General features: G+C 44.6%; 1 protein-coding gene across 1 annotated transcript in view; it reads right to left on the minus strand.

Annotated features, from left to right (window-relative positions):
- RALGAPA2 (Ral GTPase activating protein catalytic subunit alpha 2) overlaps positions 1–27,683 on the minus strand; it is a 329,414-nt gene that overhangs the window by 108,385 nt on the left and 193,346 nt on the right. The window contains 2 exon segments of the mRNA XM_044292004.1: positions 6,197–6,324; positions 21,929–22,087. Coding sequence (XP_044147939.1) covers positions 6,197–6,324; positions 21,929–22,087 — 287 coding nt within the window.

Raw genomic sequence — 27,683 nt, forward strand, 5'->3', positions numbered from 1 at the left:
CCACAGATACGTGGACCAGTAAGCACGGCCAGGGACGCTATATCTCCCTAACTGCACACTGGGTAAATGTAGTGGCAGCTGGGCCCCAGGCGGAGAGCTGTTTGGCGCACGTCCTTCCGCCGCCAAGGATCGCAGGGCAACATTCTTTGCCTCCTGTTGCCACCTCCTCCTTCTCGGCTTCCTCCTCCTCTTCTTCCACCTGCTCATCCAGTCAGCCACACACCTTCACCACCAACTTCAGCACAGCCCGGGGTAAACGTCAGCAGGCCATTCTGAAACTCATATGTTTGGGGGACAGGCCCCACACCGCACAGGAGTTGTGGCGGGGTATAGAACAACAGACCGACGAGTGGTTGCTGCCGGTGAGCCTCAAGCCCGGCCTGGTGGTGTGTGATAATGGGCGAAATCTCGTTGCAGCTCTGGGACTAGCCAATTTGACGCACATCCCTTGCTTGGCGCATGTGCTGAATTTGGTGGTGCAGAAGTTCATTCACAACTACCCCGACATGTCAGAGCTGCTGCATAAAGTGCGGGCCGTCTGTTCGCGCTTCCGGCGTTCACATCCTGCCGCTGCTCGCCTGTCTGCGCTACAGCGTAACTTCGGCCTTCCCGCTCACCGCCTCATATGCGACGTGCCCACCAGGTGGAACTCCACCTTGCACATGCTGGACAGACTGTGCGAGCAGCAGCAGGCCATAGTGGAGTTTCAGCTGCAGCACGCACGGGTCAGTCGCACTACAGAACAGCACCACTTCACCACCAATGACTGGGCCTCCATGCGAGACCTGTGTGCCCTGTTGCGCTGTTTCGAGTACTCCACCAACATGGCCAGTGGCGATGACACCGTTATCAGCGTTACAATACCACTTCTATGTCTCCTTGAGAAAACACTTAGGGCGATGATGGAACAGGAGGTGGCCCAGGAGGAGGAGGAGGAGGATGAGGAAGAGGGGTCATTTTTAGCACTTTCAGGCCAGTCTCTTCGAAGTGACTCAGAGGGAGGTTTTTTGCAACAGCAGAGGCCAGGTACAAATGTGGCCAGCCAGGGCCCACTACTGGAGGACGAGGAGGACGAGGATGAGGAGGAGGTGGAGGAGGATGAGGATGAAGCATGGTCACAGCGGGGTGGCACCCAACGCAGCTCGGGTCCATCACTGGTGCGTGGCTGGGGGGAAAGGCAGGACGATGACGATACGCCTCCCACAGAGGACAGCTTGTCCTTACCCCTGGGCAGCCTGGCACACATGAGCGACTACATGCTGCAGTGCCTGCGCAACGACAGCAGAGTTGCCCACATTTTAACCTGTGCGGACTACTGGGTTGCCACCCTGCTGGATCCACGCTACAAAGACAATGTGCCCACCTTACTTCCTGCACTGGAGCGTGATAGGAAGATGCGCGAGTACAAGCGCACGTTGGTAGACGCGCTACTGAGAGCATTCCCAAATGTCACAGGGGAACAAGTGGAAGCCCAAGGCCAAGGCAGAGGAGGAGCAAGAGGTCGCCAAGGCAGCTGTGTCACGGCCAGCTCCTCTGAGGGCAGGGTTAGCATGGCAGAGATGTGGAAAACTTTTGTCAACACGCCACAGCTAACTGCACCACCACCTGATACGCAACGTGTTAGCAGGAGGCAACATTTCACTAACATGGTGGAACAGTACGTGTGCACACCCCTCCACGTACTGACTGATGGTTCGGCCCCATTCAACTTCTGGGTCTCTAAATTGTCCACGTGGCCAGAGCTAGCCTTTTATGCCTTGGAGGTGCTGGCCTGCCCGGCAGCCAGCGTTTTGTCTGAACGTGTATTCAGCACGGCAGGGGGCGTCATTACAGACAAACGCAGCCGCCTGTCTACAGCCAATGTGGACAAGCTGACGTTCATAAAAATGAACCAGGCATGGATCCCACAGGACCTGTCCGTCCCTTGTCCAGATTAGACATTAACTACCTCCCCATAACCATATATTATTGGACTCCAGGGCACTTCCTCATTCAATCCTATTTTTATTTTCATTTTACCATTATATTGCGATGCTACCCAAAGTTGAATGAACCTCTCCTCTGCCTGTGTGCTAGGCCTAAATATATGCCAATGGACTGTTGCAGTGGTGGCTGACATGAAGCCTGATTCTCTGCTATGACATGCAGACTAATTCTCTGCTGACATGAAGCCAGATTGTCTGTTACGGGACCTCTCTCCTCTGCCTGGGTGCTGGGCCTAAATTTATGACAATGGACTGTTGCAGTGGTGGCTGACGTGAAGCCTGATTCTCTGCTATGACATGCAGACTGATTCTCTGCTGACATGAAGCCAGATCCTCTGTTACGGGACCTCTCTCCTCTGCCTGGGTGCTGGGCCTAAATTTATGACAATGGACTGTTGCAGTGGTGGCTGACGTGAAGCCTGATTCTCTGCTATGACATGCAGACTGATTCTCTGCTGACATGAAGCCAGATCCTCTGTTACGGGACCTCTCTCCTCTGCCTGGGTGCTGGGCCTGAATATATGCCAATGGACTGTTGCAGTGGTGGGTGACGTGAAGCCTCATTCTCTGCTATGACATGCAGACTAATTCTCTGCTGACATGAAGCCAGATTGTCTGTTACGGGACCTTTCTCCTCTGCCTGGGTTCTGGGCCTAAATTTATGAAAATTGACTCTTACAGTGGTGGGTGACGTGAAGCCTGATTCTCTGCTATGATATGAAGACTGATTCTCTGCTGACATGAAGCCAGATTGTCTGTTACGGGACCTTTCTCCTCTGCCTGGGTTCTGGGCCTAAATTTATGAAAATTGACTCTTACAGTGGTGGGTGACGTGAAGCCTGATTCTCTGCTATGATATGAAGACTGATTCTCTGCTGACATGAAGCCAGATTGTCTGTTACGGGACCTTTCTCCTCTGCCTGGGTTCTGGGCCTAAATTTATGAAAATTGACTCTTACAGTGGTGGGTGACGTGAAGCCTGATTCTCTGCTATGATATGAAGACTGATTCTCTGCTGACATGAAGCCAGATTGTCTGTTACGGGACCTTTCTCCTCTGCCTGGGTTCTGGGCCTAAATTTATGAAAATTGACTCTTACAGTGGTGGGTGACGTGAAGCCTGATTCTCTGCTATGATATGAAGACTGATTCTCTGCTGACATGAAGCCAGATTGTCTGTTACGGGACCTTTCTCCTCTGCCTGGGTTCTGGGCCTAAATTTATGAAAATTGACTCTTACAGTGGTGGGTGACGTGAAGCCTGATTCTCTGCTATGATATGAAGACTGATTCTCTGCTGACATGAAGCCAGATTGTCTGTTACGGGACCTTTCTCCTCTGCCTGGGTTCTGGGCCTAAATTTATGAAAATTGACTCTTACAGTGGTGGGTGACGTGAAGCCTGATTCTCTGCTATGATATGAAGACTGATTCTCTGCTGACATGAAGCCAGATTGTCTGTTACGGGACCTTTCTCCTCTGCCTGGGTTCTGGGCCTAAATTTATGAAAATTGACTCTTACAGTGGTGGGTGACGTGAAGCCTGATTCTCTGCTATGATATGAAGACTGATTCTCTGCTGACATGAAGCCAGATTGTCTGTTACGGGACCTTTCTCCTCTGCCTGGGTTCTGGGCCTAAATTTATGAAAATTGACTCTTACAGTGGTGGGTGACGTGAAGCCTGATTCTCTGCTATGATATGAAGACTGATTCTCTGCTGACATGAAGACAGATTCTCTGTTACGGGACCTCTCTCCTCTGCCTGTGTGTGTGCTGGGCCTAAATATATGCCAATGGACTGTTGCAGTGGTGGCTGACGTGAAGCCTCATTCTCTGCTATGACATGCAGACTAATTCTCTGCTGACATGAAGACAGATTCTCTGTTACGGGACCTCTCTCCTCTGCCTGTGTGTGTGCTGGGCCTAAATATATGCCAATGGACTGTTGCAGTGGTGGCTGACGTGAAGCCTCATTCTCTGCTATGACATGCAGACTAATTCTCTGCTGACATGAAGCCAGATTGTCTGTTACGGGACCTCTCTCCTCTGCCTGTGTGTGTGCTGGGCCTAAATATATGCCAATGGACTGTTGCAGTGGTGGCTGACGTGAAGCCTCATTCTCTGCTATGACATGCAGACTAATTCTCTGCTGACATGAAGACAGATTCTCTGTTACGGGACCTCCCTCCTCTGCCTGGGTGCTGGGCCTAAATATATGCCAATGGACTGTTGCAGTGGTGGCTGACGTGAAGCCTCATTCTCTGCTATGACATGCAGACTAATTCTCTGCTGACATGAAGACAGATTCTCTGTTACGGGACCTCTCTCCTCTGCCTGGGTGCCGGGGCCTAAATATCTGAGAATGGACTGTTCCAGTGGTGGGTGACGGGAAGCCAGATTCTCTGCTATGGAACCTCTCTCCAATTGATTTTGGTTAATTTTTATTTATTTAATTTTTATTTTAATTCATTTCCCTATCCACATTTGTTTGCAGGGGATTTACCTACATGTTGCTGCCTTTTGCAGCCCTCTAGCTCTTTCCTGGGCTGTTTTACAGCCTTTTTAGTGCCGAAAAGTTCGGGTCCCCATTGACTTCAATGGGGTTCGGGTTCGGGTTGAAGTTCGGATCGGGTTCGGATCCCGAACCCGAACATTTCCGGGATGTTCGGCCGAACTTCTCGAACCCGAACATCCAGGTGTTCGCTCAACTCTAGTCAAGACCCTTTCCTTCTAATACTCATCCCAATTTCCAAGCTTCTTGCGCAGAGATTTTTTAGCAGGTTAGGAGAGTGATTATTATAGAGTGGAGCGTGCAGAGATAGGTCGTAATAAATTGTTAAGTTCAAATGTAATTTTATGGTCTAAAAATGTGACTAAATACTCTTTGGATCATGTTTTTTTAAATTGTGTGCATTTTGTGATAAAAGATAAACATTTTTCCTATGAAGTTTAAGAATAAATTTTGCTTTGCTTGGCTTCTGCAGTTGACATGTAGATACACTACACATCATGCTGCAGAATGTCATTCACTAGCAAATCTGTCTTTCTGAAGGTTCGATCCACAGCCTTCCCTCTTCTCTCCTTAAAAGGATTGGGTCACGAAATTCAAATACATTTAAAATATAAAAAATACATATAAAAAGACATTTTTGAAAACCAGCAGCTGGATCTGAATACTTCTGCATTTGCATGTAATTAAAAATTTTATAGTCAGTGAGCTATTCAATAAAATATATCTACATAGCGCCACCTGCTGTTTGTTGTTTTCCTTATTTTTTTGTCCGTCTCATGAAGGCCCGTTTTCTTATTTGCAGTAAACAGATCCGGCAGGCTGTTCCATCCAGGAACAGTCTGTCAGATCCGTCCCTGCCGGAGAGAGACAGGATTTCGTCCTGCACAATTCACTATAGGACAGGGATGCCCAACCTGCGGCCCTCCTGCTGTTGTAAAACTACAGCTCCCATCATGCCATGCTGTATACTGATAGCTGTAGGCTGTCCGGGCATGCTGGGAGTTGAAGTTTGGCAACAGGTTGAACATCACTGCTATAGGAAATCCAGCCGCCATCAGGCATATATGCCGAGGCGCGGTCGGACAAAAACTGCTGCATGCAGATAATGTCTTTCTGAAGATATTGTTGACCTATCCTGAGTATAGATCATCAATACTAAACTCCTGGAAGATCGCTGCATGAATCAGAAGACGCATGCATGAATTAAGCGTCATTCAGTGAAGTTATCTAATATTTTTTACACTGATGTATGAAATAATAAAATAGGTGTTAGTAAACCTACCCAATAGTGTTTGGGATTATTAACAAACTCGAATCCCAAGCCTCTTTTAAACCCGTGACACCGTTCAAGATCAAGTATGTCCTTCTAGTTAGTCTTTAAGGACAGCACCCTGCCCTCAGTCTTCCTTAGTGAATCCTTGTTAATAACGATGCCGCAAAACCCTATGTCATTTCCCCTTCACATGAACCAGAAAGACGCTCGAAGACGGTAAATGGAACGTGTCCACTCAATGCAACACCACTGAGGACGAAGACAGCACATTGACTTCTCTTCCAGAATGACTCCAGTCTTCTTCCAACTCCTGTGAACTAATATCTTCATGTGACACCTACCTGTGCACTGTCAAAATAGCAAATGAAATCACTTACCAAGTCCAAAGGAGTTGTTCTTTATGACATAACTTAACACAAAAAGGATACAAGCTCTGGTAGAGAGGGATAAGGGACTTGACAGCTCTGCTGGCATTGATACAGGTTGCACACACAAGAGTTGGCAACAGCTTTTCTGTCACAATAGCGCCGTCAAAAAGGGGACCGAAAAATGGCACCTAAAAAAAAAAAAACACACAAAGACAACAGCATTTTAGGCAGATTCATGTACAAAGACAAGCCTAGGCAGCATTCGCTTTACAGATGGAAGATCATTACATGTCCACAATGCATCCTTCTTCAAAGTCAATTCCTAGAAGTAACATCTTTAGGATATGTCCACATGTAGTGGATACACCAGCACAAATTTAAGAAATCTCATCCATGTTGTGAAAAAATACACAGTGCAGATTTTAACTCTATGGAAAGTCCGTTTATGTTCCACCCATTGCAGCTTCCAAGTCACACCAAAAACATGGAAATATCAGCAGCAGAAATTCCCCAGCAGAAAATACCCCATGATGGCTGTGGCCTTGGGGTACAGATATTTCCTTTAAACAAATTAAAGGGGTTTTTCAGGGTTGGACCCAAGATCAGGGGGGTCTAACCCCTGGCACCCTCACCTTTCAGCTGTTTGAAGAGGCTGTGGTGGTCATTCACTTGAATAGGACGAGCAGTTGTAATTACAGCGCACCGACACTACGCTCTAGACCGCATGCCGTGAAACACTGAAGAAGCCTTGAGCGCCGCAGCCTCTTCAAACAGTTGATTGGCAGAGGTGCAAAGCATCAGACCCCCAGCGATCTGATATTGATGACTTATCCTGAGGATAGTTCATCAATATACTAGCTTTGCACAACCCTTTAAAGAGTCACCGTAGTTTCACATAATTTCATTTAATAGAGAATAGTGTAAATAGCAAATTTCTAAATCACTTCATTTACAAAATCTGCCTGCATTCACCTGAAAAAGTTGTAAAGTCATAGCCACTAGAGGTCTCACTTCCACCTAACTTGCAGTCTACTGCGTGTTAGTTAGGCTAGATGTCTCTTTGGTAACAGAGACACAGAAGATGATTCACAGGGAATGGGAGTGTGTCAGAGCTATCTGAGCTCCTGAGCCTGATAGAAGAACTGCTTCTACACAGATTCTGAAGAGCATAGCAGCTACTGTGTGTCTGTAAGTGAGATCTCTCCCTCCTTATCAACTTTCTGAGCTCCCTAGAAAAAAAAAAAAAACATAGTGGGAAGTAAGAGAAGTGAGGTCACTGCATACAATACTGAAGGGAGACACCGCCTGCTTGTGAGAGAAATGCATCTAGCTAGGCAGGGAAAATCAGGAATAATAAAGGCTGTGGGAGACATTAGGGAAGCCTAAAAAAGACCTGCTCCTTTACAGTTATGATTCTAAAATGAAGCACAGGCACTATGCATTTTTTTTTTTTAACTCAGGTATGCTTTAAGAATCAATCAAAAGAATGCTGAATGTAAAAGTACAAAACAGTTATTCTGCAGCATATGAGTGCCATTTTCTTCACATTTCTTAACCAAAATTCTCATGAATATTCATTGAAGGTTCTGCCCCTACTAGGATCTTACGGAGTCATTCCCAGCCCATCTAGCTGCAGTCCATGATGCACAGGGTGGTTACTTTGGATATTAGCTGGTGGTTGTAATAATGTGACTTGATTGTGTAAGTAACAATAAAGTCGGAGCAACTGGATTTGTATTTTATTTTCTTGAAGATGTTTCACTAGTCATCTGACTGGCTTTCTCAATTACAATGACTTGATCAAGGAATCTCTGGCATTAAATACTGGTGACTTAAGTATCAAGTTGTTTTTGCACTGACCACCAGGCCTAATAATAGGTGCCACCTCCTGGTCTGTACAGATCACTTTTCAACAGTCATCTCATTATAATGACAGGCAGGATTACAATCACAGATATAATCTATACATAGATAACACAGGATCCACCATTCACAATAGGTGATATCACAACTTATCTGCTCCTTCTTGACCTCTGCACAGATCACAGTGCATAGTCAGAAAGCTCTCATAGAAGTCAATTAGGTCCCCTCTCTACACTACTGTATTTATGGCCCACGACGTCTGCTGTAAAGTAGATCTGTAAATGCTATAAATGCTATTAACAGATAAGGCAAGATTACAGCCCCTCATAATCATGTCCAGGAAATGGAATTAAAAAAATTTACAATCAGAAAATAAAAACAGATTACAGATTTTTTCAGACAATAAGAATCACCTAGGAATTGGAGGAGGAAAATAAGAAAAAATATATTTTGCATCACACCTTAGAGCAGACCTCCATATCAGATCACCATTCTTCATCAGACCTCAGACCAGAACCCAAATCAAAGCCACAACCTCCATCAGCCTCAGATCAGAACAGCCCCCCCAACCACCATCTCCCTTGGATCAGCATCCCATCAGATCCCTCAGCCTCAGATTAGACACTAATCAGACCCCAGGCCTCAATCAGCCTCAGATACAATATGTCACAGGTTGCTGTTAGGGGAACACTATTGCGCACTAACAGCAGGCTTACTGTACAGACAGCCCTGGGATCCTTCAAAGGATCTCAAGGCTGACTGTGGATCACTTCCCAGGTCTCTGAGTCACTGGGAAACCCAGTGATCCAACTGAAGGGGGAATCCCCTTTGATCATGCCGCAGTACAGATCACAGCATGATAAAAGAGTTAAAAGGGTTTTCCAAGGCTTTTATACTGATGACCTATCCTCAGGATAGGTCTTCAGTATCTGATCAGTGGGGTTCTGACACCTTGTGCCCCCGCCCTTCTCTGTGTTTACCAAGCACAGTTCTGTACACTTGAATGGGGCTGATCTGCACCCAGGCCATGTGACCGATGAACATGTCATCATTGGCTTACGGAAAGCTGTGCGAAGGCCGTGACGCTACTGCAAGCTCAAACAGCTGATCGGCGGAAGTCTCGAGTGTTGGACCCCCACCGATCAGATACGGATGACCTTTCAGAGGATAGATCATCAGTATTAAAGTCTCAGAAAACCCCTTTAACACCCGGGAACAGAAATGCCTCCGACCCTGGCTGTGAAGTGCAGGATGCGCTAAGAACCCAGACTCTTAGTAAAACACTGCGCAGTCAACTGGTAGTGGGCGGTCGTTAAGTGGTGAAGACAAACATGGATGCTTGGTGCCACGCAAAAGATGCAATCACCCAACAAACAAGTGTTTACTGGAGAGTTGGGCGATCACAAGGATGCACATTTACACGGGCCAACTACCTGGAGTGTATATTCATATGAATGTTTATCCCCAGTATTTGTCCTGATCCTCCTCCTGTATAAAAGGCTCTCCGAGGGGGATAATTAGCTTATAGCAATATACAAATGCTCATCTTTCATCCTGTTATGATAGCAGCAGTATTTTTTGAATTATTAAAGAAACAAAACGGCCATAAAACAACCACAAATAACAGGAATCGGATGAAAACAAGTTATTCATAAGTGCTTTCATTTGTTTCGTTCCTGGAGGAAAACAAGAGATGGGCCATGCGGCGACTAGTGACATTTGACAGGGGTCACAAACCGTTCTCCACACTGCCAGGATGAATGGGGAATCTGTTTTTCTGCATACATCAAGGGATAATAGAGTAGCATTAGTAATAAAGAGGAGATGTAGAAGGCACAAGCATGCCAAAGAAATGCTGCACCATTGTTACATGCTAGGAGACAGATATTCAGTATACAGCCCCGCCAGTTGTTACCGAAAAGTGACAGACACGCATCTAATCAGCATCCAACATTAGGAGAGGGAGACCAGAAAGAGAAAGGGGGGGGGGGGGGGAGCAAACAAAAAAAGGGAACATATATGAAGCCTGAGTATCGATCGGCCCAATCACAACTGCCTCCTATCCTGAAGAGCTCAGCAGGGCAGATTGAGCAGCTCTCCATAAGAGACAGAATGCAGCCTCGGACTCCACTCCAGCACTTTGATAAGCTCACTTAGGTCCTCCAGGGAGAAAATGGCCAGGTCTGACACCAGATTTGCACCATCTGTTCCCCTTTGCCTATGTGTACAGACCAGTCCTAACTGACCATAGCCAGCTCACACACAGAGGGGTGCTGGATTTAGTAAAACACCATTGCAAGAGAGGAAACACATGCTGCTTGAATTATTAATCTAGCACTTAAAAAGCTAGCTACATGCCTTCAGGTATCCACAACAGACTGGAAAAGCTAAAATGCATTTAGGCAAACAAAACCTAAGACCATAAGGGAAATTTTGGGATTTGACACTGAAATAGTAAAAAAAAGGAAAATAAAATAAAAAATCTCATTGACTTGCATATTCCGTCAGGGAATAATAAAAACATGTAATGCTCATTCCTTTGCATATGAAGGCTGGGGCGGCACACAGATCTACATGCCTTTCAAGGGATATTTCCTAGAGTTAGTTTTCAGAAAAGAAGGCAACTATCTCAAAATGACAAACCTGAATGAATAACCACGTGCTTTTATAGTGGGTTGTTTTAGCTCTAGTTTTAAAGAGGTTTTCCAGGATTTATCCTCAGGAGAGGGTAACAGTATCTGATCACTGGGGATCCAACTCCCAGCATTCTCATCGATCATCTCACTCTGGTGACTGCTCCATCTATCACATGCCCTAGACGCAGCTCAGTACCATTCAAGTGAAAGGACCTGGGTTGCAATACCAAGCACGGCCACTAGATGATGAACGCCACTGTGGTTGGTATGCTGTGAGGAGCCTGCAGCACTCACCAAAGTGCCACTGCCTCTTCAAACAATGGTAGCTCAGTTGGTTGTCTGACATGATCTTGGTGAAAACACTTAAAAGGGTTATCTGGAAGACGTGGATAGTTATTCAAGGGTACTGGTCACACTGAACAAGGTGTTTGAGCTGCAGGCAGCTACACCAGATACACCGCCGCTTCTAAATGTAAGACCTAGCGGCACATCCCCTTACCGCCCACGTTGTTAAGCCCGGCGTGAGCAGACTGCGGAACAAAGGACCTTTGTGCCGCAATCTACGCCAGAGATACACCTAATTTAGGCGTATTTCTGTTTAATAAATGACCCCCATGATGTTTGAGTCTTCTTCTTCGGACCCTAAAACGGCAGAAGACTCCTTTTATTAAAACCTGGATGTTACCCTTAGAACCTAAGGGCTCATGCACTCGAGCGTTGTTTGGGTTCGCATCCGAGCTTCATTTTTTGCGGCTCGGCTGCGGACCAATTCACTTCAAAACTCTGTGTGCATCCGTTGACCTGCAGAAAAATAGAATGTGTCCTATTCTTGCCTGTGCGGACAAGAATAGGCATTTCTATTATGAGCAGAACGCACACGGGCAGCATCCGCAGTTTGCAGACCAAGAACCCCGGCGCGGTCGTGTGCATGAGCGCTAAAACTAAAATTAAGCCGATAGCATCCTGCCACACGAACCTATGTCTTCAAAACATACCATCTGGACACAATTAAGATACTCTGACATGGGAAAACCAAAGCAATGGAATTCCTTTGTCTAGATGACGTCCCCTCTTCCGCCTTCGTGCTTTTACGTCAAATACTGCAACCTAGGCATATCCAAGACTTAATTAGGTTTAATTATTCCTACTATATCACCTGCTTTTACCATTTCTAATATTTTTTTTTAAACCCAACAACCGCTTTAATGAATAAACTCGATCATGGGTGATCTCTTCGGCACGTCTGGAGGGAGCAGCAGCTGAAATAATACGTTATGCCTTTGCCTAGATAGCTCTAAAAACTATTTTAAAAGTTCTGACCAGAAATTTTATATATAAAAAAAAAAACAAAAAAAAAACACACACAACCGAAATATACGTGCATAATACTGTATAAAGACCTGGTGGACGGTGCGGGCACAAAAAAAGACCGACAGTCGACTGTCAACGACACTAGTTAAAACACTTGGGAAGGGGTAAATTATTGTACCAAATGGCTAAGAATTAATCTCCAATGAGTAGCTGCAATCTGACGAGGCATCTGTGTCCCGGGGAGCCCATACCGTGTCCCTAGCGGTATGCACGATGTGGAGAGCCTGCGTGCTCGCCTTTGTCCGCCGTAGCAGGCAGCTTTTCACCTCATTGTATGGAATACCCTCAATACATCTGTGACGCGTGGAATGCTTTCATTCAAACAGACTTACTATTGTCTTTTTCTCCGCAGCTTGGTGGAGCAAAGGCTGCGTTACGTCTGTGATAATTATATCGCTTAATTAAGTAAAAAAAAAAAAAAAAAAAGCAGCACTTGGATTTCTATATTTAACAAGGGGACAAAAAAAAATAAAAAATCTAATGTTATTGTATTAGACCGGCATCTATCAGAACTTTATGTGTCGCTGAATACGTGGTCAGGTGCCTCAACTCGAATGCAAGCAAAAAGACCAACATTATATAAAAAGGCCAAATGTTGCTGAGGATTCTGTAACCCGATAGACAGGACAGCCTTTTCATTTGATTAGGGAATGCAATTTAAATACCAGGAATGAGGCCAAATAGCAGACATCTCCCTTACAAGCTTCTCCCATACACCCTGGGGTCAGTAGCTAGTGAACAAAAGGTCAGCTGCACTTGCCCTGGAAATGTCTGGATACAGTTTATTGCTTTGTAATGGCTTTGTGCTCTTTTTAAATATAGGACTACCGTGACTATTCAAGTCGTCTCGCTGTGCGCACATCCCTAGTAAGACGGCATCAGTGGTCACTTTACTTTCTGCTTTCCATCTTCCCTGGTAACAAATACTATAAGGTCTTTATTTTACAGCAAAGTCCATATTAAGCAGCCACCGACTACGACTACATTCAAACAGTTAGGGTACCTCTGCATTTGTCAGGTGTCAACAAGTTTCAGTGCTGCCGCGCAACATTTTTCATGACGACAGTCTATGGTGTTGCACTGTGACATGCTGCGACTGCAAAACGACTGTTGTGACGCAGTGTTTGAATTTAGTCGTAATCGGTGGCTGCATAATATGGACTTTGCTGTAAAATAACAGTATGCGTAAGGACAAAGGGGCGTTTTAGATGCCAGGTCTTAATAAAGCCCCATCGCTGGCGGTGGATCGCCGAAGTTATGAAGAGGCCTCATCATAACTTTGGCGTATCCAGCGCCGCTTCTAAATGTAAGACAGCTTCCAAGATGGTAATTGAGATGAGCCTGCCAGCCTATCCCCCTTCTCCACCCACTTTTTTTTTAGACCTGGCGTGAGCAGGCGAAGTTGAAGATTGGGGCGCAATCGGAAATATGACTAATTTAGGTCCATTTCAGCTTGATAAATCTCCCCCAAAGTATTATTTTTTTTTTTTTTTATAAATGGTATAAATGTCACCATGTAGTTGTACCCTTAGACCCCTTTCACATGAGCGAGTTTTCTGCGCGGGTGCAATGCGTGATGCGAACGCATTGCGCCCGCGCTGAATCCGGACCCATTCATTTCAATGGGTCTGTGTACATAAGCTTTGTTTTTCACGCATCACTTGTGCGTTGCGTGAAAATCGCAGCATGTTCTATATTCTGTGTTTTTCACACAACGCTCGCCCCATAGAAGTGAATGGTGCTGCGTGAAAATCACATCGCATCCGCAAGCAAGTGCGGATGCAATGCATTTTTCACGGATAGTTGCTAAGATATGTTGTTTGTAAACTTTCAGTTTTTTATCACGCTCATAAAAAACACATGAATGTGCATTTCACCCACACGATAAAAACTGAACTGAGCGCAATCGTAGGCAAAACTGAATAAACTTGCTTGCGACATTGCGCATTTTTAACTGAACGCTTCCGAAACACATCCGGACCTAATCTGAATCGCTCGTCTGCAAGGAGCCTTAAGGTCCCTTTAGACGGGATAATTCGGCAGACGACTGTTGGGAAGGAAGCGTTCCTTCCTAGCAAGCGCCACTCATCGGTGGAGGAGACTGCTGTATACATATGCAGTGATCTTCTCCACAGTATGGGAAGGAGCGATCACTAATGCCATCGTTCGTCCCCATACAGAATCATTGTTAGAGGGAACGACAAACGACGATTTAGGTTCCTACACAAATGATCGAATTACCCAACGAACGAGCATTTCACTCATTCATTGGGTAATCGGGGATACATTTACAGCACCAGATAATTGCTAACGAGCGCTCCTATGAAGGTTCTTTAGCGATTATCTGGTGGATTCGCGGCTGACTTACTTAGGGCATCATTACACATGTCGCTTGAGTCCCGGCAGCGCATCAGGTTACTGGTAATTGCCAGACCGTACCTGGACTGTACCTTTGTTTCAAGGGTTTTCTCCATCAGGGGAGTTTTCCCATGGGGAAGATTATGTTTCGAAAATTTCCAGTGCTGAAAAGGAGTTCCATCCAATCAGAAAACCATGTGTAGCTACCAAAACAAACCCATTCAGATGAATAGAACAGATTTCTAGTTGTAGTAATCTCTGCAACAAAATCTGCCACCTGTAAAGGCAACCTTAAAGGGAACCTGTCACCGGGATTTTGTGCAAAGAGCTGAGGACATGGGCTGCTAGATCGCCGCTAGCACATCTGCAATATCCAGTCCCCATAGCTCTGTGTGCTTCTATTGTGTAAATAAACCGATTTGATACATATGCAAATTAACCTGAGATGAGTCCTGTCCCTGACTCATCTCACATACAGGACTCATCTCAGGTTCATTTGCATATGTATAAAATCGGTTTATTTACACAATAAAAGCACACAGAGCTCTGGGGACTGGGTATTGCGGATGTGCTACCGGCCATCTAGCAGCCCATGTCCCCAGCTCTATGCACAAAATCCTGGTGACAGGTTCCCTTTAAGGGGGTTTTCTGAGAGTTCAATACTGATGGGGCTACCCTCACGGTTGATCTCTCAGAAGAAACCCAGCTAATTATCTGTTTGAACAAACGATGGTGCTCCGGTGAGTGCTGCAGCCCCCTCACTGCCTACCAAGTAGGGATCGACCGATATTGATTTTTTAGGGCCGATACCGATAATTTGTGAACTTTCAGGCCGATAGCCGATAATTTATACCGATATTCTGGGAATTTTCATTTTTGAAAAAAAAAAAAAAATTCCCACAAATCTGCTGAAAATTAATGTTTATTGTTAATGTGTATTTTTTTTTTTTTTGTAAATCTTTCTTTTTCATTTATATTTAATATTTTGGTGTTTTTTATTATTTTTTTTGTAACTTTTTTTTTTTAACTAACTTTTAGCCCCCTTAGGGACTAGAACCCTTGTCCTATTCACCCTGATAGAGATCTATCAGGGTGAATAGGAGCTCACACTGTCCCTGCTGCTGTGTGCTTTGTGCACACAGCAGCATGGAGCTTATCATGGCAGCCAGGGCTTCAATAGCGTCCTGGCTGCCATGGTAACCGATCGGAGCCCCAGCATTACACTGCTGGGGCTCCGATCGGAGGAGCAAGGGAGAGGGGATCCTGTGGAGGGGCGCACTGCGACTGGGGTGGGGGGGCCCTATGCGCCACCACTGGGGGGGGGGGGGGCGCACTGCGCCACCAATGTCTGATACTGGGGGGCTTGGGGGGGCGCACTGCGCCACCAATGAAGCTTAATCTCACATTTATTCATATACAGGAGGCGGGAGCTGGCTGCAGGATCACATAGCCGGCTCCCGACCTCTATGAGCAGTAGCTGCGATCCGCGGCACCTGAGGAGTTAACTACCGCGGATCGCAGCTACAGCTCATAGAGGCCGGGAGCCGGCTATGTGATCCTGCAGCCAGCTCCCGCCTCCTGTATATGAATGATAGATTAATCTTCATTGGTGGCGCAGTGGCCATAGCTCCTCCCCTCCTCCTGTCCCCTGTCCTTTCATTGGCAGCAGCGGCAGGAGCAGCACAGGGGGAGGAGACACTGCTCCTTCTCCCCTGTGCTGCTGAGGGGAACACGGAGAGCGCTGTCAGCAGCGCGATCTGTGTTCCCCATACACTATCGGAATATCGGCAAAATAGATGCCGATACCGATAGTGTTCAAAATCCTGAATATCGGCCGATAATATCGGTAAATCCGATAATCGGTCGATCCCTACTACCAAGCACAGCGCCATACATTTTATAGTGGCTGTGCTTGGTATTGCAGCCCAGGCCCATTCACCTGAATGGGACTGAGCAACAAATAGACCATTTGACCACTGAACAGGATGTCACTCGCCTGGCAAGAGGACGCAGTGCTCAACAGTGTGCCACAGCCTCTTCAAACTGCTGATCGGTTGGGGTGACAGGAGCCGACCCCCCACAGATCAGATATGGATGAACCATCCTGTGGACATGGACCTATAATGCCCAATGGAATCTTTTGCTGACAGAATTTGGAGCAGATTCGGTGCCAAAAACCCACCGGCAGCTGCGCTGAATCTGCCTCTCATTGTTTTCAAAGGGAGGCTGCGCTGCAATTTATGCAGCTACGGTTTATAGCCTTGACGAAAGGACGCAGAGATGCCACTGAAAATGGAGGAGGGTATCTGCTGGCGGTTTAGCTCATTCAATGGGGCTAAACGACGAGCAGGTCCACGGCATTCAGACTGAAAAAATGGGGCAGAAACTTGAAGGCTTTTTGCCTCAATGTGAACTGGCCTTAAAATTGTTGGCCGTTGTTCGGATCGGTGCAGGATCTGTGGCAGAGAAAGGAGAAGTGCATCATGGGTCTGGTTGGATACGGCAACAAGAAGTGGTACATACAGGGTGGAAACAAACCAAAATGATTGGTTTTGATAAAGAAGTACCCAGGTTTCCTGCGGCTGCCATTTACCTGAGAGAATTTTATGTTTAATTTCTGTGCGCGCCATAAGAAGATGGCGATAACTTAAAACTATAGAAGTTAGAAACTGTGCGTGTTAAAAAATAAGCTGTGTACGTGCTAAATAACCAGTGTGCATTTTGCTAAAAAAACAGTCTCAGCAATTAACCCATTAGTAGAAAAGAGAAAGCTCATACAATATTAACCAATCAATAGATGGATTCAGTTCTCACCAATTAGAAGTATTATTCTAGTACCAATCAGAAGCCATTGTTGGAATATTTGCAAACCAATTATGTCAATACTTTGAGAAGTTACACCCGGCCCATCCTGTTGGAATGGGTATAAAAAAAGGGGCTAGGACACAACCAAACTGGGATCCTGGCAGAATTTTACCTGTTCGCTGACTTCTGTCATTTTCTTCCGTCTACGTCATTCACCTGAAACACGTGGCTCGATCCTCACGTGACCGACCCCTGGTCTGCCACAACAGTTTACATGGTGAAAATCGATCAGGAGTGGTGTTGAGCGAAGCGAGCTTCGGATGCTTCATCCGAAGTCACTTCGTTCAAACTTTGGAATAATACCGTCAGGAGATCTGTTTCCGTACAGTATTAAAATTTATGGGCTCCGATGAGCCGAAATAAGTAATTCGCAAAGTCACGTGTGACTTTGTGGAATAACTTGGGTAGTTGATTTTTGAAGTGGAAAATCACTTGAACTCAGCTTTGGTTCAGAGGTACTAGTCGAAGTTATTCAACTAAATAACGCGCGACTTTGCGAATAACTTACTTCAGCTCATCGGAGCCCATACATTCTAATACTGTAGAGACGGAACTCCGCACAGTATTCCAAAGTTTTGAACGAAGCGACTTCTGATGCAGCATCCGAAGCTTGCTTCGCTCAACACTAGTCAGGAGAGTCCAAATTGAAAAAAGAAACATGGGGCAACTGCATGAGCATGTGTGTTAAAAACTATAGTAATTCCCAAAACTTAACGCATCGGCTGCTAATAACTTGGTGCCAGATACCACAGGACACCGTTAGAGGTCTTGTGTAGCCCCATACCTCAAAAGCAGGCGTTTTTATTGTTATAGGTGAGCGGTGTACTACGGCCTGTTATTTCAGGTGCTGTACTGCGGCATGTTATTTCTAAGAGGAAAAGTTTCATATTTACATTCTTATGAAAATTATGCTACCGGAAACATTAATTGCAGTAGACTAATTAGTTCTAGAACTATTCTGTACACCTAATTGCAATACATTTGCTACATCATAGTGAACTGAATGTTAAAGTACTTTAATGACTGTTGATTTCAGATTTTCCCGATCCCTCATTTATCCAGCAGTCAGAGCCCTTGACTGTGCTTTCTAGTACTTGAGACTAGGCTTTGATCAGTAGTTTCCCAAGTAGATGAATGCAGCGAACTATTTCATATTCGCAGGTATATCTTATAGTCCTCTCAGTTATGGATGGGGGTAAGAAACCGGTAAGTCTTCTACTTAAAAGGTATCCATTTACCGCTACGATTCTATCTAGCTCCGACCCTTATGGTTTGTGGAGGTGGGTACTGTTGTAGTCAAAAGCTTAACAGTTCTCTATCTACAACATCTCTATCACTGCACAAGGTTCTGAGTCATTTATAACCACATTATCCAGAACAATGTTCTCTCTATGATGCTAAGCAAGTCCCTCCAAGGCACTAGACATGGAAGATGTTCTCTGATGAAAGGCAGACATATCAATATTGGTAGGCAGTTCCTACTTCACCCATGACACCAATGGAAAATCATAGCGCAAAATAGCCAACAGATGATGCTCATTTTTGACTAAGAGAAATATCAAAAGTAAGACATTTATTAATGGATAGGTTTCAACACAGCACACATTTACTCTCTGTGAGCTGTGTAGCAGTAGGCGTGTAGCGCAAAAGTGCCAGACAATGTCCAGTGAAGATGCATCACAGAAGGTGTGAACCCACAATACTACTCAAGAAATCTGAAGTAAGAGTGACTCCTATGGGCACTATCAAAGTGATCCCCTGGTTTTCACTACTGTTCATAGATCTGGACTTAGTTGCAGGAGAACCAGTTAAGGCCGCTACCTCTTGGAGTAGTTTCCGTTGTGATGGCTGATGACTGACCCAAGTGGGTCAAGACAGAGACACTGATATGTGGCACCAAGGGAATAAGTAAAATCGTGGTGAGTGGACAAGCCAATGTCAGGGCAGGCAGAGGTCTTTCAATATGATAAACAGGCAATAGGTCAGGGCAGGCGGCACAGGGTCAATATGATGAACAAAACAGAGGCCAGGACAGGCAGAACACGATCAACAGGCAGAGGACAGGCACAGGAGTTCAGAAGACACATATCAACTTTGCAGGGACTCAAGCGAGGAACCTTTGAGGTTGGCCACTTCCTGGCTACTATTGACCAATGCGTATGTAAGATGACTATATGGCACTTACTAAGGGCTCATTCAGACGGCCGTATGCTATCCGCAAAAATGCAGATCCGTTTTTTTTTCCCCTTTTCCACGGTTCCGCAAAACAAATGAAACAGGTCCTATACTTGTCCGTGAAAATCAGGACATGGCCCCATTGAAGTCTATGGGTCCGCAAAAATACTGAATGCCATCCGTTTTTTTACTGACAAGCTGAACTGTCCGCAAAAAAACAGATCCGCATTTTTGCGGACAGCATAAGGCCGTCTGAATGAGGCCTAATATAGACTTTGCTGATACTCTGTGCCATTTGCCCTTTGTTAGGCTTCTGTGCTGTCTACACAGAGGTCCAGGTATACACGGCCGTTGATGGAGGGTCTTGTGACCAGACATCACTTAGTCTCCTCTATTCAAACACACTGCACCGGCACTAAACTCCCAAAAGTGCAGATGGTAGGTGCAGTGTATTTAAATGGAGGACCTTCTATCAGCAGCCATTATATGGACAGGATCTCTGAGTGGACAACACAAAAGTCTTGGCCAACAACAGGGCACACATTATGTAATAGAAAATGGAGCAGAATAGCAACATAGCAATATATGTAAGTGTCATCTAAAACACACTGATCAACAGGAACAGAAAAATTTGAACTCCTTAAACGCACCCATAGGGAAAGCACCATAAATATCCCAGGAAAACAGTCATTGGCTGAGACTGAGTTGGCCAAGCATATGCTGGTCCATTAAGCTCTGGGGAAGGCACATGCGTCCGTGGCCCGAAGGGAACAGGCACTAGAAAGCAAAAGGCAGTGGCCGTAACTGGTTCAATCGCCATGCCCGTGGGGGAGGAGAGATGCTGGCGGGCACAGACTACCGGAATTACAATAGACTACATTCACAAAGCCCAGAGCAAATGTTCTGCCAAGGCTGGAGACCTGCTTGCCCCTATCTTCATCACGAATCCTCTCTACCCACTGGGCAATTGGGGCAGATTTTAAACCAGGCCCAGGAGCTTGAAGGAATGCTTCTTCCACAGCTATGGCAATACTACAGATTTCTATTTGAATTAGTACACCTGGTTTTCAAAGAACATGTCAATTTCTGAGGAAAACTGTGACATTAAAGAACACATGTCACTAGTATCAACCTATTGTACCAGATATGCTGCCTGGCAGGGTTGAGCCTGCTGATTGAAATGCAGAAATCTCAAAAAATAGACCACTATCCGGCGCTGCAGGCATAGACTTCAGTCCTTTGGATGGATAAGATTATTTTTATTTGAAGTCAAATAAAAAGAATCTTATCCATCCAAAGGACTGAAGTCTATGCCTGCAGCGCCGGATAGTGGTCTATTTTTTTAGATTTCTGCATATCTATTTACCTGGACCCCTCGGGACAGGAACAGACCCAGGCAGCAGCACGGCACCTCCCTTATGCTGGTGGGGAAATATACCAGCTAAGGCTCATCTAGCTGTTGTGACTCCTCACAACAGAATCCGGTAAGCGAAATACGCACCATACATTCATTTTGTCTATAAGGCGGTACCGCACATGAGGCGCTGTGTTTTTTGTTTCCTTTCTTGTCTCTGCTGATTGAAATGATGATACTTGTCTTGGGAAAATAGATTCAGTGCACCGAGGGGAATGGCCAGCACTGGAAAGCTTTCGAGCTGAGGTGCATCAAGGGTCTCGGCCCAAGCACTTGGTGCACTGAAGCCTTCATCTGCATAAGGAATAAAAGTCTTTTTACAATTTTTTTTTTTAAATCAGTATGTCTAGTTATATAGGGTTGATCCTACTGAAAGGTACTCTCTAAGTGCTTGTTCACAACTTCAGGATTTGATGTGGCCAGCCAGGCATTTTGCCTGCTGAGAAATGCAGAAATACAAAAAAGACATTAAAGGGAACCTGTCACCCGGATTTTGAGTATAGAGCTGAGGACATGGGTTGCTAGATGGCCGCTAGCACATCCGCAATACCCAGTCCCCATAGCTCTGTGTGCTTTTATTGTGCAAACAAACCGATTTCATACTTATGCAAATTAACCTGAGAGGAGTACTGTATGTGAGATGAGTCAGGGACAGGACTCATCTCAGGATAATTTGCATATGTATCAAATCATTTTTTAACACAATAAAAGCACACAGAGCTTTGGGGACTGGGATTGTGGATGTGCTAGCCGCCATCTAGCAACCCATTTCCTCAGCTTTATACACAAAATCCCGGTGACAGGTTCCCTTTAATGGTCATCCTCTCAATGCAAATATGCCTAAATTCCTCCACAACAGGAGCTGGTCTTCCAAAGCACCCTTCATTCTGGATCCGGCAGGGGAAACCCTCTACGTGTCCATGTGCCCTAATAGGGTATATAGACTCAGGCTGTCCTTATGAGTAAACCCTTTTAGGATAAGCTTTTCAGGTTTCTATTGTACACTAACAGGCCTTCTTCTGGCAGGTGTCCTTTAAGAAGTGCTAGGGCTATCATTCAAAAATCCTGAGCCTTCACACATTCCTATAAAAAAATAATAATAATACATACCTCTGGCTTCTTCATTATTTCTATAAAATACATCCGATTCTTCATTGGGTAAATAATAATTAAAACATCTCCAAAGTCTGTAGGTATAATGCCTCTTCGGTAGTTCCTGGTATGTTCAGACCAAACAATGTGAACTTCATCATTTCCAAGGTGCCGGAGCTGCAAAACAACAATAGACAAAAACAATAACCATTAAAAATAGTTACATTTCATGTAATAGTGTGCATATTTGTAAATGTACGTGTGTGTGTGTGTGTATATATATATATATATATATATATATATATATATATATATCAGAAATGCACACGCCCAACTGACGTGCAGCTTGGGGACACGTCACCACTAAGGCATCTCATTGGCTACGGAAGCACATATGAACTTGTCCACGCTGAAATTGACAGACGGTGATGGAAAGTCCAGTAAAGACAGCCTGGAAGCTGTAAACGGAGTAGTGAGAGCAAGTAAGTATAGACTACTTGACAGGTACTGCTATGAGGCGGTGGAGGAATAAAAAAATAATTTTTATATATATATCAGACCAAAGCACAGATTTCCACTGGTCTAATGTCCATGCCTTATGTTCTTTAGCCCAAACAAGTCTCTTCTGCTTGTTGCCTGTCCTTAGCAGTGGTTTCCTAGCAGATATTCTACCATGAAGGCCTGATTCACACAGTCTCCTCTTAACAGTTGTTCTAGAGATGTGTCTGCTGCTAGAACTCTGTGTGGCATTGACCTGGTCTCTAATCTGAGCTGCTGTTAACCTGCGATTTCTGAGGCTGGTGACTGGGATGAACTTATCCTCCGCAGCAGAGGCGACTCTTGGTCTTCCTTTCCTGGGGCGGTCCGCATGTGAGCCAGTTTCTTTGTAGACCTTGATTGTTTTTGTGACTGCACTTGGGGACACTTTCAAAGTTTTCCCAATTTTTCGGACTGACTGACCTTCATCTCTTAAAGTAATAATGGCCACTCGTTTTTCTTTACTTAGCTGCTTTTTTCTTGCCATAATACAAATTCTAACAGTCTATTCAGTAGGACTATCAGCTGTGTATCCACCTGACTTCTCCACAACGCAACTGATGGTCCCAACCCCATTTATAAGGCAAGAAATCCCACTTATTAAACCTGACAGGGCACACCTGTGAAGTGAAAACCATTTCAGGTGACTACCTCTTGAAGCTCATCAAGAGAATGCCAAGAGTGTGGAAAGCAGTAATCAAAGCAAAAGGTGGCTACTTTGAAGAACCTAGAATAGGACATATTTTCAGTTGTTTCACACTTTTTTGTTATGAATATAATTCCACATGTGTTAATTCATAGTTTTGATGCCTTCAGTGTGAATCTACAATTTTCATAGTCATGAAAATAAAGAAAACTCTTTGAATGAGAAGGTGTGTCCAAACTTTTGGTCTGTACTGTATATATATATATATATATATATATATATATATATATATAAACTTTTCTTACAGTTAAGCTAGGCTTTATCCCACAGAGGCTATGTAAATGATAGTAACACTTTCTAAAATCAATTAGATCTGAAGTAAGAGAGGCACTTTTGCAAATGATCTTGATTATACATATAAAGTCATTTTGTCTCCACAGCTCCTATGCAGACAAATACATCTCCATGGTAACAGACTACAAACAAACATCATGCAGTCTGATCCCACAGTGATACTCAACTCCATCTGTCCTCAACACATTGGATGTTAGTAAGCAGAAGACCGATGAAAAGGATCCTCATCAGACTACATAGGGTTTATTTGCAGAGTACAGGAGAACCCCATTACGACAGAACATATTTACAACTGGCTGTTTTTCAGCTCTGTATCCTTAGGACTGTGCTATGGGAGTATGAGGTGGTAAATCACCAGTATAAACAGGGACTTCAGTTCTCACTTTCCTGGCTCTGCCTGTTGAGCTTAATTTCTGTATATAAGGAACACATGCCTTCCACTGGATCGCATTACTGCAAGGCTAGAATGGTCATATGTGAGAAAAAGAAGACACTGAGCCAATGAACCTCATATAGGGATCCCAGAGAGGTTGTAATTTTATTCTCTCTGGATAGGTCATCAGTATCTGATCGGTGGGGGTCCAACACCTGGGACCCCCGCCGATCAGCTGTTTGAGAAGGCAGCGGCTTCCTCTGATATTCCTAGGCCAGTGATAACATGTTCATCGATTACGTGGCCTAGAAGCAAGTAAATGGGGCTAAGCTGCAATACCAAGCACAGTCACTATACAACGTACAGTGCTGTGCTTGGTAAGATGCGGCATTGACGATCATAGGAGCACTGATGCCTTCCGAAAACAGCTGATCAGCAGCGGTCCTGGGTGTCAGACCCCGACCGATCCAGAATATAGGTCATCAGTATATATATATAAAAAAAGAAAGGTTCACATGGTCTTATAAGGGCTTTTTTTTGGGCATTTCTTAATGGCACCATTTAATTCACTATACCTTGTATTGAAAAACGTGAAAAAAAAATGTCGGCTAAAATAAAAAATAAATAAAAAACTAGCAAAAAAAAATATCTAATTTACACCATGAATTTTCGAGTTCTGTTTTTATGGTGTTCATTATACACTAAAATTGTCATTTTTAGCTTATTCTGTAAGTCAGTACGATTGTGGCGATACCAAACTAATATTTTTTATTATGAATTACTATGAAATTTTTTTTTTACATTGCCATATTCGGACACCATTTTGTCTCTCAGAGCCGTGTTAGGGCCTGATTTTTTGTGGGAAGAGCTCTACTTTTTATTGGTACCATTTTGGGGTACATATCACTTTTTATTACATTTTATTCGGAGAGGCAAAATGACCAAAATTTTCATGCTATTCCATAACGACATACGCAAGCTATACAGGAAACTTATTTTTATATTTTAATAGTTTGGATATTTTCTGACGCGGCGATACCCATTGTTTATATTTTTTTTATTGACAATTTATTTTTATATTTAATATATTAAAAAAAAAATAAAAAAAAACCCTTTTTTTTTTTTTTTTTTACTGCAAATTTTTGCCTTCTTAGGGGACTTGTACATGCGATCTTCTGATCGCTTGTACCATACATTTTAATAGTATACTACTAAAGTCTATGGGATTCTGACAGGCTGTCTTTCAGGCCATTCCTTGGGCACAGCTCTGCAGGGAGTTTGCTGTGACAGCGTTGGGAGCCTTACACAAGGCCGCAGGCTGTCATTGCAACCAATTAGAGTCCTGCGAATTTGCGATGGTGCCTCTGATCAAAGGGCAGAAGGAGCCCCCTCTCTCTTTCTAACTACTCAGATGAAGTGGTCACAACTGACAGTGACATTTGAGGGCTTAAATGAGGCGGATCTGCATTATTGCCGATTCCGGTTATTGCGGGCAGCATTGGCTACGTAAGGAGCAGGTGATCCCGCTCCATAGACCTCTCGCGGCCTGCTGACCTATTATTACGTCAGGGGGTGCCAAGAGGTTAAAAACCAACTTGGCTTTTAAAAGCTAAGACGAAGCCTGTTCATAACCTTCATTTGAATAAAAATTTACAAAAAACTTTAGCTAATTTATTTTTGGGGTGAAATGACACAGAAATTTTCACTTAACATGGCAGTGAATAAAGGCATTCATTTGGCCATTAACACCGCAGTTCGGAGGAAACGAGTGCAAGTTGAGTTCAGTCACGTCTGAGGACTCTGGGTCAGCCGCAGAACACACGTTATTCATGTCTCCGGTACGGCCGGCTCTATTCACTATGTCTGAACTGGCTGTCCCCGGCAGCAGCCTGCGTCCGCTGTCAGCCTCTGAACAAACGCTCATTTTTCAAGTCTAAGAAAAACACTATAATAGTTTAAGAGGCTGTCCATGCGCCACACTCATTCAGTAGCTGAAAAGGCCATCTAATTCCCCTCTCGTCTTCCCAATACGCAGCCAGCCGGGCAGCACGCCACTGGTGACACTGGTCATGGTACACACCTAATGGTCTGACCTCTTTTCCCTACTAATTGCATTACATGGCCAGCTGGCTCCAGCAAGAACTTGTCTGTTTGATTGAAGAATTTCTGCTCTCCAATAGTCACGGCTGCTGCTTTCACAAAGTATCTTGAGCCTGACAACCCCATTGTTTTCCTGACAGTGTGCCCATCCTAAAATCTAACTTTTATTTGTAAATTAACCGAGAAACTTCCTGCCAGATCAGCGGTGCCTGGAGACTAATAATGTGCTCCTTTCATTCCCTTTCACTCTTACTGTATCACTGCCAATTTGTTTTTCTGCTGCCGGCCAGCCCCAGGCTATAAAAGGCTAGTAAGACATAAGTGCAATTATAGTCCTAAAGTCAAATGAATTGGACAAATCCAATAGCACAGCCCTGTCCCCCACTTTACAAACCCCTACAGCAGTCAGATTAGCTGCTAAAAATCGAATCTCGAAATAGCCAACAAATTTCTACAGCAAAGGAGCAAGAGTTCACGATGGGGCTACATCTAGGTCTCTGCATGGGGAACGGCTCAGCGGCAAATGCGGCCAACTAGTGAATGAACCCTACCTGGTTAACGAGGGGGGGGGGGGGGACTCATTTCAGAGCTGTTAGCTGCAATTTAGTTAGGATAACAGGACAGACTGTAAGAAGCTGTTAGTGGGATTGATTTTTTATTCTGGCCGAGAGACATCCTGATAAACAATGTTTATTGCTAATGAACAGAAATCGCAGAGCTGAAAAAGGTATCGTCTTAGTCATGGCCGCTTCGGTGGGGAATCTTCCTGTCAAAACTAAGGCATCCGATAGCGCTTAACTGGCGTGCTACAGAGTTGGCCAGGAGCATGGCTGGATTCATCTAGGCACACGCAGTTACAAGTCATTTGATTGCGACCGGGGGTGGTGTGGTGCTTAGAAAGAGGTAAATGCCTCAGCGAAAGAGCCACGGCTTCATCAAAGCTCATCAATCAACATTGAACATGACACTTTCCAGCTGAAGAACACAGGACCAATCTCGCCGCTCTGACTCAGGTTAGAAGGGCATTCAGGCAGGTGATCTATCACTTCATTCAAAGGAAACCAGAATGCCAGAGACAGATAATAATGCAGATTATCGAATGTTACCAGAGGAAGAAGCCAGATTGTAGGTGTTTATTCCGAGATACACAGATATATGGATTTATGGTCTACAAACCTGGCGCCTCGTTATATGAAACATTACAGGGGGCATTTATCAACTGCACTGTTTTCCTGTCAATTTTAAGTCTGCCTTTGGTTTCTTGTGCTGCGCTACATTTATGAAATGGTGCGCAATGTGGTTCTGCCTTTTTAAGTGATTGTATGCCTTGGGGGTTACCTGATGTACTTTGCGACCGGCTGTGACATTTACTAGTATACCTTAAAAAGTCATCTATTTTTCGAAACAGATCGACTTCTTCATCCTCTTTGAAAAGTGGTGTAGGAAGCCAAAAGTTGTAAAATTTTGCACAAATTATTGCGTGTGGCAATTTAATGTTACGACTCTTTTGGACCCCCGCCAAACAGACACTTTTCTTGTGGATGAGGAATAAGTTGCTGTAATGGGACAACCCATTTAATCACATTGGGGCCCATAGCCTACAAAGAGAAGGAGAGCACACCGCGCATGTGCAGCCGCCCTCTATTCATTTCTATGCGAGTGCCGAAAATAGCTGAGCAGTGTGCTCGGCTATATTCAGAAGTCCCATAGAAATTAATATTAAATGCACTGCGCAAGAGCAGACACCGCTCCATTCACTTCTA

The sequence above is a fragment of the Bufo gargarizans genome, chromosome 4 (assembly GCF_014858855.1).
Source record: "Bufo gargarizans isolate SCDJY-AF-19 chromosome 4, ASM1485885v1, whole genome shotgun sequence".
Lineage (NCBI taxonomy): Eukaryota > Metazoa > Chordata > Amphibia > Anura > Bufonidae > Bufo > Bufo gargarizans.